This window comes from Podarcis filfolensis (genome assembly GCF_964270895.1).
Source record: "Podarcis filfolensis genome assembly, chromosome: 10".
NCBI classification, from domain to species: domain Eukaryota; kingdom Metazoa; phylum Chordata; class Lepidosauria; order Squamata; family Lacertidae; genus Podarcis; species Podarcis filfolensis.
Window position 1 is genome coordinate 47938031 of NC_139612.1, and position 20014 is coordinate 47958044.

A 20014-nucleotide genomic window follows, 5' to 3' on the forward strand; every position below is an offset into this window, starting at 1 on the left:
AACCTAGCAGTTCAAAAGCATGTCAAGTGCAAGTAGCTAAATAGGTATCACTCCGGCTGGAAGGTAAATGGCGTTTCCGTGCACTGCTCTGGTTCGCCAGAAGCGGCTTAGTCATGCTGGCCACATGACCCAGAAGTTATCTGCGGACAAATGCCGGCTCAAGCAAGATGAGCGCTGCAACCCCAGAGTCGTCCGCGACTGAACGGTCAGGGGTCCCTTTACCTTTTATATCAGGTGGCATAGAGCTTTGGGAGTTAAATGGGCTTTCATCCACCCTTTGCAATGGTTTTAGAATGAAAGCTGGGTGGCAGGGAGGGGATAGCCACATAAATTACTGCCTGTGAAATATCCCTGTATATTGCACTTCAAACCTTCCTATCCAAGTTCCATATCTGAACAGCAGTGCAGTGAATTAGGCAAATTCATATATCATTTTATATATTTCTTCCAGGCTTGTTGCTTTTCAGCGAAGAAGCCTTTATCAAAAAAAAAACCCCTCCAATGCAGCTGAACAGAACAGAGCTGGAAGGGGAGATATGCTGATAAGAGTGGCTCTCAGATACATACATTTGAGCTACTTCTATCAGCCAAAAGGGCTTTCGCATTTTAAAAGCACATCATATCAACACTCTGCCAGCTTAACAGGAGCACAATCCATTTTCTCATATATGCTTCTGCTGCCGATGTATAATTCATATCTATTCTTTTGCCAGTTTTTTCGGGGTGGAGGGGAGGGACTCTTCAGTTAATAAACGCCTGTGTTTGAATATATCAAAGATTAAACTGCAAAAAAGAGCAACGACTTTTAAAGCGCATTGCAATTGTTACTTTTTATATGTCATAATAGCTATAGCACTGTTATCAAGGGGAGTCAAACAGTGTAATGACCAAGGGCTCCGACTGCTCATCTTCAGGGGAAAACCTCTTGGATTCAGAGGACATATTTGACAGGGAAGAAGATTTGCCCTCTGAGCCGGCCTGTGACATCACTACCTCATAAGAAGTTCCAGGACCAGAAGGGCCCGTGATGCCTGCACATCTCCCGCCTAAAGCTGTCACATTACCGTCTGTGATGTTGGAGGCAACAGCACAACCACAGTCTCCTCCACATCACCAGAATCCACAGCTCCTAAAACAGGCTGGGTCCCTTTTAGAGAATAGGCTTGACCCTCATTGGAGGCTAGAGCCAGCTGCTTAAAGGAAGCAGCAGTCCTGTTTAATGCAGTATAACTATATGAAATATTCACCCCTGCCTTGTCTGAGTCCAGACTAACTTCACCTGGAGATATCAAGGGTGCTACCCACCTTGCTTGTTTGCTTTTTGGACTTTGATCTCTGCTTTGCCTGACCTTGTTTTTCTGGACTGACCCTCTGCTTTGGCTGAGCTTGCCTTGCTTGGACTTGCCCTACACTTGACCAACTTTGCTTCCTGGATCTAGGGCTGGTGGTAGCAGTCCTAGCTGTTGACATTTCCATTCCACCTTAAGGAGCAGACGTATGGAATTGTTGCGTGTCACATGTCTGTTTACATTCCAGCACAGCTTGCTGGGAACTTCCGTTGTGTATAGTTTTTGTTTTTCTCTGTTCTCTCCGAGACGAGAGAGAGACGACATGTTTCCTTGTCCTGATTTATGATTAATAAATCTGTAGTTGTAGTATGCTTCCACAAGCCTCACGCCTATTCTGTGTGCGCAGTTCAATCTGCTGATAGTGTGCCCTGGCTGTGAAGCCCAGGTCACTGATTTATGTCGGAGCAGAGGTGATGGTCTTCGCAGTGGGACGGCTGGAAGGAGACGGCCCATCTGGGGCTAGCCAGCTGGCCTCCTGGCCCTCTCCATGCCGACACCAGCATCCCTGAACTTTGTGTCCAACCTAACTCCGCGTTTGAGCCAGAACCCCACTCCCCAACTGAGACTGTTGCCTTGGGCAGAACAAACGTACACCACTTTTTAAAGTGAAGGAATTTGTGGCTTTGGCATGCTTACCTGTAATTACAGATAGGTAGCCGTGTTGGTATGCCATAGTCAAAACACACAAAAAAAATACTGGCATCTGAAGAAGTGTGCATGCACACGAAAGCTCATACCAAGAACTAACTTAGTTGTTCTTTAAGGTGCTACTGGAAGGAAAAATTTTTTTTTTGTTTTACCTGTAAAACTAGGAAATTGACTTTTAATGATCATCTCCAGATAAATAACAGCAAGTTACCTGAAACATACAGGGTTTTCCCTCACCATAAGATGCTCCTGCCCTTCTATAACACCTTCCATGGACGATTAAGAACCACCTTCCCACCTTGGACACAGAAAGATCTAAGACAGGCATAGGCAAACTCAGCCCCCCAGATGTTTTGGGACTACAACTCCCATGATCCCTAGCTAACAGAACCAGTGGTCAGGGGTGATAGGAATTGTAGTTCCAAAACATCTGGAGGGCCGAGTTTGCCTATGCCTGATTTAAGAGCTCTGTGTAGCCAGGAAGCTTGTGCATTTCCCTGGGTACAGCTTCATTCAATGGGTGGCGATGCACTTCCGATATTTATGCTGCTGTGGTCAAGTGCAGAACTATGTTAACTCAAGTTGTGATCTACAACATATGGTGTACTGAACAAAATGCTTTAGAAGCCACTACATCAGGACAAACAAACACACTGAACAATTAAAGTACCTTAAGATGCCTTTAATTAAAAAAAAAATCAAAATTCACTTTTTTTAAAAAAGTAAACCAGATTTCAATTCACAAGGGGGAAACGATTGGTACTGTGTAGTCAGATGAGATAATTTGCCACGGTCAAAGTGCTAACTTGATTCCGTACGTAACCCTTTCCTGTGGTTTGGCCCATGTGACTGGACTTCCACAACTCCTTTGTGCAACCTGAAACCCTTATTTTGCCATACCATGATCAGTGCATTCTTCTACCCAGACAAGCAGCAGTGAACAAAGGACATCATTCATGCCCAACAAAGGGACAGCGGAACCCCATATTTGCTGTTGAAATGCTTCACGCATCGGCGAGAACATCTTAAGACAGGATTTTTGAATGGGAGGCCCTTCCCTTGTACAAGGCAATGTTTCTGCCCCTTGTTGAGGCGAGAGGCCCAAAAACTCACAGGCTCTTCCCCTTCCCTTCTGAGATGATGTGCTCAGGCCGTGCCCGCATGAACCACTCCACCCAAGCGCCATCATAAATGGCCACGTCAGCCTTGCCACACAGATATGCCCCCAGAGCCACGTGGCACGCTGTGACGCCTGAACCGCAAGTGGCCACCAGGGGCTTGGAGAGATCCACTTTCTTCTGCTGAAACAAGCTGCGGATGTCCTCTGGGCTCTTCTCCAAGCCAGACTCGGTCAGGAAGTCAGTGAAAGGGATGTTCACCGAGCCAGGGATGTGACCAGGTTCAATTCCTGGAGAAAGTTAAAACAAAATAAAAAGTATAAAAAACAGTTATACCAACCACTTAGGACAAACACTTGCTCAAGAAGCAGATTTACAATGTTCATTTTCTTCTTCCTTGCAATTCAAATCACCTTCATTTAAATCAGATATCCCCAAACTCGGCCCTCTGAATGTTTTGGGACTACAACTCCCATCATCCCTGACCACTGGTCCTGTTAGCTAGGGATCATGGGAGTTGTAGTACCAAAACATTCGGAGGGCCAAGTTTGGGGATGCCTGATTTATATCAATCCATGTGAGCAACAGTGTGTGAGCATCCTCTGCGGAACTTGGCCTATATATAAGCAGGATCTCACCTATGACAGTGAGAGATAGCTGCAAACTTGCACCTGCTTGATCACTGAGCTAGCAAGTGGAGAGGAAACCCTTTAAGCCTAAAGTGTGTTCCAGGACTCATTGTGCACTTGAGAAAACAATTTTGTTTTTTTACAGTGTCCCCAGCAAAGATCTTAACTGTGCATCAGGCACAGTAAGGTAAATCTTTCTGCATTGAGTCTGCAGGAGGCCCTCCAGATGTTGTTGGATTCCAACTCCCTTCAGCCCTGGTCAGCATGGCCAATGGTCAAGGATGGTGGGAATTTTAACCCAACGATACTGGAGCGCACCAAGTTCTCCAGTACAATCCAACAGACCTCATCCATTGAATACATGTGACTTGAGGCAGAAAAAAAGCCCCTAGATCTCCAGAACCAAGACATTCCACTCATGTCTAGCAAGTGGTTGACCAGGCCTTGTATGAAAGCACCAAGAAAGGTTCTTAGGGATGGGGGAAATGTCCCTTCAGATGCTGCTGGACTTAAGCTCCTTATGGCTGTGTTTCAGGATGGGGAGAGAAGTCAGGGATGCTGCACACAGCAGGTTGCCCAGCAATGGGCAAATGCCAGGGGGAGACTCCACAGGGAATTACCCCTTGGATGTCTCCTCTTCTGGGATGTCATTGGGGGCCAAGGACCACACCCACAGAAAAGTGGCTGATAGATGACAGAAGGACCCTGAGTGAGAGGTAGGGAGGCACTCCCAGGTGAGAGCTGGGAGGGTCCGCCATTTTCTGTGGGCTGCCAGGATGGAGAGCTACTTTGACTAGAGAGAAGATTCTGAATTTGTGCAACATTTTTGTTATCTTAGATACTCTGGGGCTGATTTTCTCCTCCCGTGCTGTTGCGAGAATCTGTATTTCACGAGAAAACGTATTCTGTTATGGATTTCATATCAATTGTATTTACATAACTGTTCCAATTTTTATATTGCACAGATACTATGTTAACGCCCTGACATTTGTGTTGTCTGTTGCAAAGCACCCTGTGATGTTTTGATGTAGGGGGTGGTAGTGGTATATAAATGTAATAAATAATAAGAATGGTTCCAGCCAGCATTGCCAGTGGTCAGTGTAGGAAAGCTCTGTTTCTGCACATGACTGTGGCATGTTGGGAAAGGGATGATGGGATTTGTAGTAGGGCCTGTAAGACAAGAGTTGTTCCACCTGGCGTTGGGCTTGGAATCAATTTGATTCCTTCCCTCTTTCTTTTTTTCCTTTCTCCGCGTTGGAACTCCTGTTTGGGGACTTCCCTGGCTTTTTTCTGGCCCATGTAGGACCAGTCTGGATAGTTAGCCTTGGTGAAGACTTGACGTTTTTATCCCCAAAAAAGTTTTTGATTGACTTCTACTGAAATGAGGCTGCATTTTTATGTTTTAATGTTGTATTTTAATTTTGTTTTTTAAGCTGTATTCTAATAAATTGTTTTTATATTTTGTGTTAGCTGCCCTGAGCCAGGTCTTGGCTGAGGAGGGCAGGGTATAAATAAATTTTATTATTATTATTATTATTATTATTATTATTATTATTATTATTATCCCTGATCTAGAGGCTTCGTATCCTGCACTGGTGCCTCTCCCTTGCTTCTTTCCTTGTCAGTCGCTGAGCTAAAGGAAGCCAACTCTTCTACCCTCAAGGCCTAAAGAGACGTGTTACCTTCCCGAGGTTCTGCCTCCGTCCCAGTGAACCTCCCGGCTGACCGAGCATCCACCACCTGGAAGCGTTGGGCCTCAATGTTCTCCTTAACATCCTCGTGGGCTTTGACTAGCGATCTGTCCAGAGAGGCATGGAATTCCGCAGGGACAGGGCGGCTCTTCCCAGAGCTGACGGGGTGCCCCTCGCGCAGCCAGTTCTTTAGCCCGCCATCTAGGACGGAAACGGCGTCATGCCCAAAGGCCCGGAACATCCACCAGACGCGAGGGGCAGAGAAAGAGCCCTGGTCACTTGCGTCGTAGACCACGACATGGGAGTCGCTGCCAACCCCCAGTTTGCTCACGTACTCTGCAAAAGCAGCCGGGCCGGGGAGCATGTGGTCGTACGGCGAAGTGCGGTCGCTGCACTGGTCGATGTCGAAGAAAGACGCTCCGGGGATGTGGCGCTCCTCAAACTCGCTCCGGGGGTTGCGCTTCATTTTGGGGAGGTACCAGGAGGCGTCCAGGAGCCGCACAGCCAGCCCAGCTTGAGGGGTCTTGATGGCTTCCGAGACCCATTTGGCCGACACCAGAGCCCGGTAGAGAAGCTGCTGAGACATGGTGCTCAAGTCCTGTTTGGGTTCAGGAGGTATCTGGGATTCTGCTGGAGTGTCCACACTATGGTGAAAGAAGATGATGCAACAAATGTCATCCCCACAAGAATAGGAAGGAGTTCACTTGCTGTGATGCAGAGAAGGGGTGGGGAAGCTCCAGCTCATGAGCCAGTCTTGGCCCAAGTGGAGTTCCAGTTTGGTCCACAAAGCCATTTTCCTCCAAACCATGCCCACCTGTCCATCAGTTCTGGGTGATGTCAGCTGATCAGCAGGGTGTCAATGCTTCTAGGTGCTGCTTTGCCAGCATGTTCCCAACAGGGGAAGCAGATCCCTGCAGAGGGCAGAACTGAACCCACCACCTGAGTTCAGTCCTGCTGGGTGCTGCTTCTGTGGAGAACATGCTGGCAAAACAGATGTCTGCCGCACCTCCATGGGTCAACTTTGACAGGTGGGTGGGACTGCCCACCTATCAGTCACCTGATGTTATCATGACACCAGATGATTGACAGGTGCACGGCCCACCCACCTATCAAAGTTGGGTCCATGGGGTGGGTGGAGATAGAAAAACTGGCCCATTGGGCCTAAAAGCTGCCTAGCCTCAATGTAGACAAATAGAAAGATAAATTTAGCCTATTATGTGGTTGAGTTAGATGCAATGTTCTTGATCCAACAAACTTGCCAACTTGTGGAAAGCAACAAAAATGGCAAGGGGGTGAATGAGTTTGTGTGCACACTGTCTTGCGTGTTTACCGGAATCAGACAGCTATTGTTTCTTTTGTAGATTAAATATGGTTAGAAGCTTGTGCTAGATTGGACACCCGAAAGGACTCTCTCTCAAATCATGGGAACGTTTCCCTGTTTAGCTGCAGGGAGCAAATAAAGATTCAGGACCACTACAACAGTCTTCAGTTATCTGCTCAGTCTAAAATGTTGTCTCAAAGAATTAGGTGAACTGCTGTCTGCAAGATATGCTGGGAGAGGGAAGTCAATAAGAATTAAGTTCAAGGAGAAAGGGAGCAGATTTAGGTTGGCTAGGAAGGGAAAGCTGAACACCTTCTTTGATATAAAAGAGCATGCAGCCCAGGGAAAACATATCCATCTTCTCCTCCGGAAGTTTTTTATACAGGAGACAGAAAGACTATTTGTCAGAGGTGAATGAGTATGTGTGTTTCACACTTCTACTCTTAGTGTGTGCAACTTACGTTGGTGCTGTAAACATTGTCACTTGTGGTAATGTTCACAGCAGTAGACACTCACTGACCTACTTCCTATTTGTTTATTAAGTTTTTAGGAACCATGAATGGTCTCACACTCAATGTTGCTATCAGAGAGCAGACCATGTTGAGTTGCACAAATCCACCTCAACACAGCAAGCTGTAAGCTTTAAACAGAAGTTTAAGTGGCCATGTGACCGCATACACACACACACACACACACACACACACTCCTGGTGCTCAAAAAAAAACCTCCATACAATCTTCCCCATTAAAAGCCAATTTCCTGACTTAGGACAGCCAGGTTTTCCCGTGGCACAAGTTGCTAATAACCAATGCATAACCTGAGACACAGCTCAGAAGGGTTTAGTCATTGAACCAATTTCAAATACCGGGGCTCACATCTGGCACATGTGAATTGATTTAAAAAAAAAAAAAACAGTGATTGGAGTGCCTTCTGTCATTGCAGAAAAGCCACATTTGGTCCCAGTATAAATTAATATATTTTTTTATGAAGGCACTATTGATTTAAAGGAGTTTGTGTTAAGCTGCTGTTCAGTTTTTTGAGTGGCATCACACACAATGGTGGAAAGATGTCTATAGTCTGCTGCTATAGTATGTCTATAGTCCGCTGCTAACACCTGCAAGTTTTAGAAATTCTTATGTATGTGGTTATATATATATCTATATATCAATTTGTGAAATCAAATTTGTGTATGTTTTTTTTTTATAACTACTGCCTAAATTGAGAAGGCATGTGTTTTTTTAATGGATTCATCTAATTGATTATATTTTTGCAGCCCTAAACTCAACTCTAATCAGACTAGCAATCCCCTCTCCCATAATTCCTAGCTCTCTGGAAACTGACTAATTACAGCTGTCAGCACGAATGCCCTCTGCACTTGCTCAGAGCCGCATGCTCTGTGGCTGACCACTGAGAGTTGTATAAGAGAATGAGCTGCACGAGACTTTGCAGAATTAGAGGTAAGAGTATGTGGGCAGGGGCAGGTCTGACTTCCGAAAGAGCCCCAGCTCCTCGTTTTGTAGACATGGAAACTTCTGACTTCCAGGAGACAAGGAAGTGATAAGACAGCAACTGCCCTCTGCCTTTAAGAGTTTGCTTTTATTTCTGCCCCACCTTTCTTTCAAGCAGCTTAGAAAAGACGGTAAATGAGATGAGTGTGTGTGTGCCCAGGTGAGAGGAAGTGTAAATGTGAGTTTTCCCCATCTCTTGGGGAAGCTGAATGTTGGAAGACTCAGGGCAGGCAAAATAAAGCACTACTTTACACACACATATTCCAACTATGAAACTCTCTCCCGCAGGAGGCAATGATGACTACCTACTTGGGTCGAGCTTTAAAAGAGGATTAGACAAGTCAATGGAAGAGAAGCTCACACAGGCTGTGTTCTACATAGATAGCCAAGGGCAACAGGCCTCTGAGGACCAGTTGTTGGAGATCCACATGGGGAGAGCACTGCTTGCACTAAGGTTCTGCTTTCAAGCTTTCCACAGAAGCATCCGAGAACAGGCTGCTGGGCTGTGTGGGCCTTGATTTGGCCTGATCCAGCAGAGCTCCTAATGCAGCAGAAACAGTTCTTCCATTTGACACTGGACAACAATCCTATGAGGCTGGGTAGGCTGAAAGTCATGCGCCTGGCCCAAGGTCACCCTAAAGAGCTGGTGGAAAGAGCTGCAAAATAGTGCTGGTGATCTCAGCTGGGATACCTCAGTAGGTAGCATAGAAGCCATCTCTTAGGGTTGATGGGCAGTGCCATTCAAATAGTGTGCATCATGTGCCATGTCATGTGATCGATGATGTGGGGCAGGGATTACCTGGTGTGTGCCCCCCCCCCCACAATATTTTATTCAAGTTGGCACCTCTGGTAGGTAGAGCATGTGACTCTTAAGCCATAGCTGTCAACGTTTCCCTTATTTTTTCCTTATTCCGAATAGGATTCCTCGCAAGAAAAGGGAAAAGTTGACAGCTATGTCTTAAGCTCAGGGTTGTGGGTTCGAGTCCCACGTTGGGAAAATGAGTCCTGCATTGCAGTGGGTTGGACTAGATGACCGTCGTGGTCCCATTCCAACTCTACAAATCCACGATCTCCTCGGATCGAGCGCCCACGTTTCCCGTCTCTTCCCGAGCAGGCGAAATGCTTGCAGAATCCGACGGCCTCCCGAGCACATGGGGCGGGCCTCTCCTCTCTGCAAAAGCCTTTACGGCTTCACGCCCCATTCAGCCACCCACCCCCGACAGGATCCGCCTCCCCCTGACCAAGGTACCTCTTTGTCCTTCCGACAGATCCCGCCGAAGACGATCGCGCTCGCTCCGAGGGCCCCGCACCGCTACCGCCCGCCGGGGCTGCCTCCTTCCCCGTCCATTAGGCCGTTACGTGCATTTTGGGTGGAGACAAGGGCCACGTCCCACTTTGCCAACCAGTGGCAGAAAGGAGTTTGCCGGGGCAAACCAAGTCGGGGCAGGGAAGGAGGGGAAACCGGCGCGACGTCTCCGGCCCCAATGAGCAGACCGGGTCCCCTTCGGGACCGAACCGCGGAGGCGGCCTCGCTTTCCTTCCCTGGCAAAGAGAGGAGCGAGACTGGGCGAAGTGCGAAACCCTCGGGAGCCTCTTTCGGCTCGGTAGCAGGAGCCGCGCTCCCCCCGCCGCCTCCCTGCAGCAACAGGCCGCTGAACCTAAAAGAAAGAGGCGTGTATATGTTTTTTGGGGGCGCCCCAAGTTTCTTAAAGCGCGGCCAAGGGGGGGGGGTAAGCAGCCTGCAGGGAGTGTTCCCAGCCGTGCATTGGCCCGGGATCTTCCAGCTAGTTTTACAGCACAGGGATCAAAGTCTCCTGTCTCCCCATCGAACCCCTTTTCCTGAAAGCAGACAAAGCGGCGTTTGTGGAAATTGCAGCTGACCAGTGGCGTAGCGTGGGGGGTGCAGGGGGGGCCGACCGCACCAGGCGCAACATCTGGGGGTTAGGGTTAGGGGGCGCAAATCCACGGGTTAGGGGGCGCAAATCCACAGGCTAGGAGGCGCAAATTACTTGCCTTGCCCCGGGTGCTGACAACCCACGCTATGCCACTGCAGCTGACCCAATAACGGGGAATATCTCTGCTACCTCGCTCTCATTGGCAAGAACAGGAGGAAGGAGGAACACTTGGAAGGCGGAGGGATAGGCAGTGCGAAGAGACAAAGATAGTTATTAGTCACTTCTGCTTGTTAAAGGTCCTGGGCGCGTGGATTTAGTTCACATGCTTCCTTTGTAAACTTGGGCGAGTTTTGTAGCGCTACTGTGTGCTACTGTAAACAACACCCTGTTCTTAAAAGGAATCGGGGTTCTCACAACCTCTGAACTGCATGGAACCCGGCTGTCTTATATATGCTTTCCTGGAAGTAAAGTTCTCCCTGCGTTTCATAGGGCTCACTCCCTAATGTGGGCTTTAGGGCTGCAGCGTTCAGACCTCCCAATATTTCCTCTGGATTAGAGCCAAGAGACACTCAACAGCGTCTGCTATTTTTAACTATTTGCTCTGCCTCTCACTTCTGGGTTAATTCTCAAATTCATTGGGAACAACTATATACACACCAAAGGCCTGTCCTGCATAGGCAGCAAAAATTTCCAGTGGGCTGCCCGCCTGTGAACCTGTAACGGATCTGGGTAGAGTTCTGAACAGCTGGAGGGTGTTTCAGATCCATAGCCTGAGTTCTCTCTCAACTTTTCCTCTTTGCCCTTTGCGACCCCACATTCTCAGCCTTCTTGGGAAGCTTACTGGTAAGTTTCCCCTTTCAGGTTAGCCCTTTGCCCCACTGCCAGTTCAGCCAATCATACCACACTCTTGCACCCTCACTTACTGTAGCACTTCAAACATATTTTTTTCTGGTTACAGCACGGCCCGTAACAGCTGGTGTAGAAGGGAACTGGGAGAGGTTTTTTGTTCTCTGCTAGGACTTGATCGAGGTACTTGAAACAGACTAAACGTTTAGGGAGAAAAGGTCTTCTGGGATTGGCAGCTGTTGGGGGGGAGGGCCTGTGTTCACTCAAAGGACGGGTCTGCATACAAATGGACATAGTTCGTCCTGGTTTCTCCGCCCCTAGCTCCTTTATTGGTGGGGAACCAGACACCAGAGCTTGTGAGTTTGAGACTCTCCCCTTTCTCCTGCATATTCCTTTCTGCTTGCGAGTTCTGTCTTCATCCATCCAAAAGCACCTTAGCTGACATGGTGCAACAAGTGCTGTATAGAGCTCTGGTCTCCACCAAATGGCTGGCAGAAGCTGTGCGGGCCAATAAGATTGGGCCTGAGCTGCGGGTGCTGGACGCCTCCTGGTATGAACCCGGTGGCAAGAGAGATGCCCAGAAAGAATTCAGGGAGCGGCACATCCCCGGAGCCTCCTTTTTCGACATTGAGGAATGCAAAGACAAGTCATCCCCTTACGAGGTCATGCTTCCCAGCGAGAAGCACTTCGCGGACTACGTCGGCCGCCTGGGCATCAGCAACCAGACCCATGTCGTGGTGTACGATGGAGACAACCTGGGCACTTTCTATGCACCGCGGGCCTGGTGGATGTTCCGTGTCTTTGGGCACCGAACTGTCTCCGTGCTGAATGGGGGGTTCAAGAACTGGGTGAAAGAAGGGCACCCCGTGACATCAGAGAGCACCAGACCAGAGCCGGCCGTTTTTAAAGCCAGCCTGAACAGATTGCTCCTGAAGACCTATGAGGATATGCTGGAGAACCTTGAATCCAAGCGGTTTCAAGTGGTGGATTCCAGATCTGAAGGGAGATATCGGGGAACAGAACCTGAGCCAGGGACACAAGGTAGGAATGGTATCTGGAACCACCTTCAGCTGCAAAGGAGTGTTTTCTGGCATTCATTCTGATGTGACCCTCTCTCCACACTCATTTCCCACTAATGTAGATCCATTCCTTTAGCCCCCTTGGGCTACAATCCTGTGTGTGCATGCATGCATAAAAGCAAAAACAAAGTGGGATATTTATGAGTAAACCTGCACAGGGCCAAGGTGGGTGTCTAATAGGGAGTCCGTATTGGCAGAACCTTATATCCTTCAAAGTCTGGACACAATTAGACTTAGGATTCCCCACCAACCATCTATTAGAAGAGTGGAATGACCGGAAAATAGCCCATTGACAGATCTTTAGTTCTGATTCCCTCTCCTCCCCCTATATATGGCAAAAGCAGTTAGTTATATTGACTATGGGTAGCCAGAAAAGCAGCAGATGAACTTACCTTTTGTGCTCTGTGTCTATTTCCAACAATCTCTATTGGTAACAGCTGTACTCTTGACATTTATGTTTGCCACCGACAATTTCCAAGATTTTTGCGAGTATAGAATGGGGAGGGGGAGCACCACAATCTCCTTGGAGGAAAGTGAGGCATGAATGTAATAAGAAGCACGTTAAGTTAAAACAGGTTCTCCGGTAACTTGATGATTCTGCAGCTCTTTCAAGAAATGCAGCTCTTCCTTATATATTTCAGAGAACCAGCTTGACTAGTATTTGCCTCTTAATTGTCCAAAAACCAGCCTGTTCAAACAAAAAGTCTGAAATGACTGCCTCACATTCTTGTATACTCTTCCCCCTCCCTGGCAATGCATGGGAGACTGCTGAGCTGTTACTTTTGATCAGCCTGGACAAAGGGCAAAAGCCAAAAGGGTGGGAGTGGCAGAAAGTTGTGTGCATCTGTGCATATGTCAGAGAGGAATGGCAGCCTCATGGTACAGAATCCTGAGATAAACACCAAGTTAACCAGGGTCGCCATGCCCTGCCACTCCAGCATTGTATCCCCAGCAGAAAAAATATAGGACTGCTCTCTCCGCTCTTAACACGTTTTCCTACGGAGGAAACACTTCCGTGTAAGAAAATATATATATCAAAAGCACCAACAAAAAAGATAAGAGAGTATTTAAATTGTAGATTGGTGATATAGATAAGAGAATTTGCATTCATTCCTCTAATCTACTCAGTGACGGCCAGTTTCTTTAGATTTTTCCTCCCTTTTATTTATGCACTGTGTAATATCTTGCATTTGTACTGGCACTGCTCAGATCCGCCTACCATTTTGAATCGTCTACAATGCCCCAGGACATTTTCATTTAAAAGTGTGGACATGCAGCACACAGCAGCCCATCCTTAAGTAAAACCAAGATGTGGGAATGCCTGGGGGGGGGGCTAACTGAGTAAGAGGATCAGCACTGGTGGGCCCTCCTAGATTCTGGGGCCTTGGTGGCTGTCCAGGAATTTCAGGTGGTGACCCTAGCCCTGGTTTGTTTTGTTGAGTGATAACTAAGTCCTTCTGCCCAGCCTCTGATTACACACAATATAGCTAGTTCACAAGGCTTATATTAGTTTCATGCTGGATGGTTTTTCTCAAATAATCTTCAGCATTGTGGTTGGCTTTGAATACAGATGAATATGCATGTGGCGATTTAGCTGTAGGTACATGTGTTTTGTGCTCCTTATGGGGCAGTTTGTCAAAGCTTTGGTCGCCACCCTGAAGTCAGCAATCACCTGTGGCTCCTAGAAGCTGTCAGCATGCGACAGCAGCCACACCCTGAGAAATGGCTTCCACTGGCCGGCTAAACCAAGTGAGAGTAGCCAATGGATCCCAATCCCTCGGTGAGTTCGGGACTTCCCCTGCATGCGAAGACAGGCTCCAGCAGATTGAACGGACGAGACCAGTAGTGGGTCCAACGGTCAAGAAGTTGGTTTTTGCATGTTCTGTAGAGGGAAGTGAGGGGCAGATGGGGCTCATCAACCTGGGGAAGGTAGCTTCTCAAGGAGAACTCTCATCCTAGACCTCTGCTGCTTTGTGGGACATCTGCAGGAGAAGAAAAGGCTAAGGAGCAAACCCTACACAAATCCAGAGCGGAGTCCCTAAGATGGTTGGATGGGGCCTTGTACACCTCCTTCCGGCAACTCCTGCAGCCAAGTTGGTGTCAAATGTATTGTTCTGCTTTCTTTTGGACCACATCAATGAAGGCAGCCCAGGACCTCCATATACTCTGTCCAGGCTTGTGCCCCAGGGAGGTGACTTTGGTGCTGCAATTGCAGCAGTTTGACTTCACCCCCAGAGGCACACTCCATTGTCTTTCAAGACAGACGGATGTCAGCAACATGTGGTAAACTACACATAGGCATGGATGTGTGACAAGTTGCATGCGGGGTTGGAGGTTCATGCTTCAGAGAGCATGCTTCAGAGAGCCGTGCGTACATAAATACCTATAAAACGTCGCATGGCTATGTTCACACAGCTATTATCTTTCTTGGAAAAGATTAAGGGTCAGTTTGCAAGTTTTACTCTGGCAGCTCACTATCTGCTTGCTAAAGCCCTTTTATATACTAACTGCAGCTGCATGACCTGAAAAAAGCAACATTTTGGATAGGAGTAGCCTCTGTGGGAGACAAGTGCACATTTTTTTTAGCTTTCTGAGTCCCGGTCCTTCACTGTAGGAAGTTCTTATTCCACACAGGTTTCTTGCAACTTGTATGAAGGACATTTAGTAAAGATAGGAGCCCCAGATTCTTTCTGCATACTTTTCACTTACACCAGGTCAAATGGGAGCAACCTTCCAGGGGCCACATGTTGGTGGTGGGCCAGAGACAAGGTGCGCAGGGTGATGGATGTAACTCTTCCATTTGTACAGTAAGCTACATTTTGGCCACCTGACACCTTTCAGTCAAGCAAAAGCACTTGAGAAGGGCATGGAGCAGAGCTAGCCAGGGTTATGGTCTGGGCAGGGGGCATAGCCAATGGAGAGCCCCAGGGACCTAACTTTTATGTGATACTACTGAGAAAGTAAACATTGAGGATCTGTTTACTATTACATTCTGTAGCTTTTCTGGTTTTCTTCAAAGCTTGGGCAGATGGAGTAGTGGGAAGCTATTGGATGTGCTATGATATCAAACCACAGTAGTCAAAAGGGAAGGATGGGCGGGGGGGTTATTAAAAAGTCAGTTCTGTTTTTTTTTTAGCTCTTTAATGTTGAGATAATGTCCAGGGGAAGCCATGAGCTCCAGAGCCAATTCCTGCGGAGCACAGAAGAGACAAATCAAGAATCAAATGAGACGAAAAATGTCCATCTGGAATTGTGGAGAGAGACCAACTGTGGCACGTTTCCAAAAGAATTGCTGCAGGTTCAGCATTCCATTCGCTCCTCTTTGTGTACAGTGTGTGTGCACGAGCTATGTGTGTGTGTGCTATGTGTGTGCACATGGACAGAAATGCAGTGGTGCTGTCAGGGGCAGGTGGGGGGAAGGGCAGAAATCCAGGGACCAGCTCGGCAGGAGGGCCCCCAAATACAGTAGATCTGGCCTACCACATTACAATCTAAAGCAAGCTTCCTCAACCTCAGCCCTCCAGATGTTTTGAGACTACAATTCCCATCATCCCTGACCACTGGTCCTGCTAGCTAGGGATCATGGGAGTTGTAGGCCAAAAACATCTGGAGGGCCGAGGTTGAGGAAGCCTGATCTAAAGAGTAAGATCCCCACAAGACCATTACAATCAGAGTCAAAAGTGGGGCTAATTACTAAACTACTCCACTTTGTGTGTTTTACTGGGTGGAGGGGAGCCAAGCACGCCATAGGTAAAGGTAAAGGGACCCCTGACCATTAGGTCCAGTCGTGGCTGACTCTGGGGTTGCGGCGCTCATCTCGCTTTATTGGCCGAGGGAGCCGGCGTACAGCTTCTGGGTCATGTGGCCAGCATGACTAAGCCGCTTCTGGTGAACCAGAGCAGCACACGGAAACACCATTTACCTTCCCGCTGGAGCGGTACCTATTTATCTACTTGTATTTTGAGGTGCTTTTGAACTGCTAGGTTGGCAGGAGCAAGGACCGAGCAACAGGAGCTCACCCCGTCGCGGGGATTTGAACTGCCGACCTTCTGATCGGCAATTCCTAGGCTCTCTGGTTTAACCCACAGCGCCATAGTTTATTGCAACTTCACATTATGGTGCTACCTGAGTGTAAGCAGATGCTAAAATGCTGTCCCATTGCAAGACACTTGACCAACACTGACAACAGAAAGCCCTGACCCATGAGATTTAAACTTTCTCAAAAGGGGGGGAGAGGAGATTCAGATGAACAGCTGTGGCAAGGAAGCCTGGATTGGGTGAATGTTTTGATTACTTGGTTAAATGTCCTGAGCTGACCTGCCAAACACAGTTCACCCCAAGCTGTGTATTTTGTGTGACTTGCCTCATGGCTCTGGTAGGCCCAGACAGGCAGCAAAGCCAATAAGCTTGATCAATGGTGGTTGACATTCTTGGCTAATGGGGTTTTCTTCATTTGGTGGGACATGATACATGGTTTCCAAATGTGTCTTCTACCTGCAGAGACTTTTAATATGCTACAGAGGAATCCCTCCTTTTCAATATGAGTCAATCAAGGGAATTTGCTTTCTCTATCAACAACCATCCTCACATGTGCTCAGTATATGCATGTTATTTAAGGCAAATTTGAGAAGTATAATTCTACCCAAACAGCAAGATTGTGGCTTATCACCTCAGTGGAAGCACCTGTAAATGGCCTGTGAGCTAGTTGGTAATTAGGTTGCCTAGAATATTTCAAATAAATTATCCATCATACATAGAAAAATACACAAAATCAGCAGACCGCCCTAGTGGTTTCTTCAGATTTTTCATATGAACTCATCCTAAATCTGTGGCAATTGGGCAGTCATCCCAGCCAGAGTTTAGTGAAGCTTAGCCTACAAACATTTATGTTACTGGATATTTCACACAACAATTAAGACATTGCATTTGATCATGTGCGGAGTGCCTGTTCCTTACCGTCAGGTAATCAAAACCAGCCATGACATTTCTGGAATTTGTGAAACAGTGAGAACTTCCAGTACAGCTGGAGTGTTGCAAACCCAAACTCTGAACTCTGAATATCCTTTCTTTTAAATTATTTCCATACTATCAAAATTTGCATACCTGTGGTTTCCATTCTAAATATAGATACGAGAAAAACACTTTTCTCATACTCAAAATGTCTAGTGTTATCAATTTGTCCTGTCCATGATATTATCATTACTATTATTACTATTTATTGAATTTTTTAGTCCATTTATTTTGCCCAGGGCAACCTAAAGCAACCCAAAGTAGCTTATGTTGATTCAAGTACTGATTAAAGAAAAGTACAATTTTGCAATGTTGCTTGAGAATTACATTGCAAAATTCAGAGAAGTGCAAAAACCAAAGGGTAACAACGTTCCAATTCGCATATTAGTCTAGGAAGTGCAGATCAGGCTGATTCACTTAGACCAAACAAAATAATTTAAGATCCTTTCTTGATCTCCCAGTTCAATTTTACTGAGTCAGTGTTGTTTGTGAATATTTCTGGCTAAATACCTTGATTCATCACTTAATGCAAGTTTTGTAGATGTGTCCCAGATTATAACTGTTTTGTATCAGAAGTAGTTTATACCAGCCAGATGGGTGGGATATAAATAATAAATTGTTGTTTGTTGTTGTTTGTTGTTGTTATTTGATCTTTAAACTGAATTCATTTTACTTAATTTAATTTAATTTACATCACCACCATCATTTGATCTTTAAACTGAATTTATTTTACATAATTGCAGGTAGCTTCCTTCCTTCCTTCCTTCCTTCCTTCCTTCCTTCCTTCCTTCCTTCCAGAATTGCCTTTTTAAACCATTTCTGTCAGCATATTCTCTAACCTTTTCTTGAGATACTTTGCCTCCATAGTTTTTTGAAGCATCAACTTTAAGATGTCTGCATTGGTTTATTTTGCCACCATATCTAAATGGAGGCTCTTTTCTCTCTTCCTTCTATTCCAGGGCTTGAACCAGGCCACATCCCCCAAACTCTGAACATGCCTTTTTTCAATTTCTTGACTGAAGAAGGATTTGAGAAGAGCACGGAAGAGATCCGGAGCATGTTCCAGGAGAAGAAAGTGGATCTCTCAAAGCCTCTGATTGCCACATGCCGCAAGGGGGTCACAGCCTGCCACATTGCCCTGGCGGCGTACCTGTGTGGCACACCAGATGTGGCCATCTACGATGGATCTTGGTCAGAGTGGTTTCGGCGTGCCCCGCCAGAGCTTAAAATTTCAGAGTGGAAACGCCATAAGGCATAAGCAAAGCAGTATCAGTCTGCTGCGGTTATTCATGCACCGAGGTTTGGGTTCTTAATTATTCCTGACAAAGATCAAGGGCTAGGGAAATGTGAAGTTCGTAGTCTTTTATAAATTTTTTAGTTTTCTAATTGAACGCTATGTTTTTTCCTATTTCTTTTTTGTAATTGGTAATGGAATAAAGCAGAATCTCAGGTCAAGTGGCCTTTTACCTATGTGAATTTTTGTTATTTCTCAGTACTGTGGTACCTCGGGTTACAGACGCTTCAGGTTACAGACGCTTCAGGTTACAGACTCTGCTAACCCAGAAATAGCACCTTGGGTTAAGAACTTTGCTTCAGGATGAGAACAGAAATCGCACGGCGGCAGCAGCGGGAGGCCCCATTAGCTAAAGTGGTACCTCAGGTTAAGAACAGTTTCAGGTTAAGAACGGACCTCCAGACTGAATTAAGTTCTTAACCCGAGGTACCACTGTAGTGTGCAATTGAGGAGCCAAGCTTACTTCAATAAGCCACACTGAAGTGAAGGAAATTCTAAACATTAGAACCATTTACCAATAAAGACAGTCAAGGAAGGCTAACGAAATGAAAACACCTTTGGGGAATTCAAGTGCAGAATATAAGATAACAAAGCTAGCTTGCCTCACCCTAATACACACTATTAAGAGTCACAGACCCCCACCAACAAGCTTCATCCAGGCACACATATGTGGCTGTTGCAGTTCACAATCCTTCATCTGAATGGGGGCAGTTAGACCCAGGTCAAAGACCAGTTTTTATACTATAAGAAGAGTAGGTTTTGTACAGAAGAGGTGATTTTGCTTCAGCCAATCAGGGCCTAGGTACATATTTCGCCAGCACTAGAGAGTGTACGTGCTGGAAGACAATGCAGCTGCTCAGTGGATTTCTACACAGACCTTGATGCAATCTTGCATCAGACATGCAAATGGCAAAATGGACTAATTAAACAGGACTTTTTTTCCCTCAGTGAAGATTGCACTGATAATCCTACATAAAACGACTTTGTTGTTGTTGGTTTTTTTAAAAAGCCAAAGAAATGGGGATTTCTTAACCCACACACGTTATTCCTATTGAATTCAACAGTGGGACTTGCCGCCAAGCATGATGCATAGGATTGCATATGTGCAAGGTCACATTTCAAGAGCTACAATAGACTTTTGTCATATATTTGAGGCAAAGAGCTGTAATTGGGTGCAGTTTTTCATCATGTGAACATGCAGTGCAATGAATATGTGCTAACCCCTTCAGATACGAAAACACGCTGTGAGGGAACTGCCATCGGCTCAGAGACGAGAAATAGAAGGGCAGTTGTGTTACAGGGAGCCTCCGAAAATTTTGCGAAGCAGTTCCTCTTCCGGGGAGGAGGAAAACCCCACCTCCAGTGGGGAAGAGGTGCAAGGACCAGAGGATGCTGGTGGGAGCCTTAACACCGCTCCTGGGCAAGCCGGACAGGAGGGAAACATGCCCTTGCCATCGCCCATCCTGTGCAGTAGTCTAAGGCGCAAAGAGGGAAGGAGAAGGCTGGGGGTAATGAAACTCTTATGTTAGGGGAGGTCCAAAAGACGACCACTCCCGGATTCTGCTAGCGATTGAGCCAGACATGAGCTTTGGGGCTCTTCACTGTAATAGTTTGCACCAAAATAAA

General features: G+C 46.7%; 2 protein-coding genes across 3 annotated transcripts; one reads left to right on the plus strand and one right to left on the minus strand.

Moving 5' to 3' along the window:
• Window positions 1–2664: 2664 nt before the first annotated feature.
• MPST (mercaptopyruvate sulfurtransferase) lies at window positions 2665–11198 on the minus strand. Of its 2 annotated transcripts, none has more exons than XM_083573975.1 (3): window positions 11083–11198; window positions 5427–6079; window positions 2665–3405 (listed from the first exon to the last, which is right to left on the minus strand). In XM_083573975.1, the coding sequence occupies exons 1-3, from the start codon at window positions 11097–11099 to the stop codon at window positions 3107–3109; spliced, it is 969 nt and encodes a 322-aa protein (XP_083430101.1). In that variant the 5' UTR covers window positions 11100–11198; the 3' UTR covers window positions 2665–3106. The 2 variants fall into 2 exon arrangements, with proteins under 2 accessions (XP_083430101.1, XP_083430102.1); XM_083573976.1 differs by lacking the exon at window positions 11083–11198 and adding an exon at window positions 9514–9643.
• Window positions 11199–11448: 250 nt separating this feature from the next.
• Window positions 11449–18549, plus strand: TST (thiosulfate sulfurtransferase; the record flags this gene model as incomplete). Its single annotated transcript, XM_083573978.1, has 2 exons — window positions 11449–12046; window positions 18054–18549. 2 exons carry the CDS (start codon window positions 11449–11451, stop codon window positions 18350–18352), a joined length of 897 nt encoding a protein of 298 aa, XP_083430104.1. The 3' UTR covers window positions 18353–18549.
• Window positions 18550–20014: the final 1465 nt, after the last annotated feature.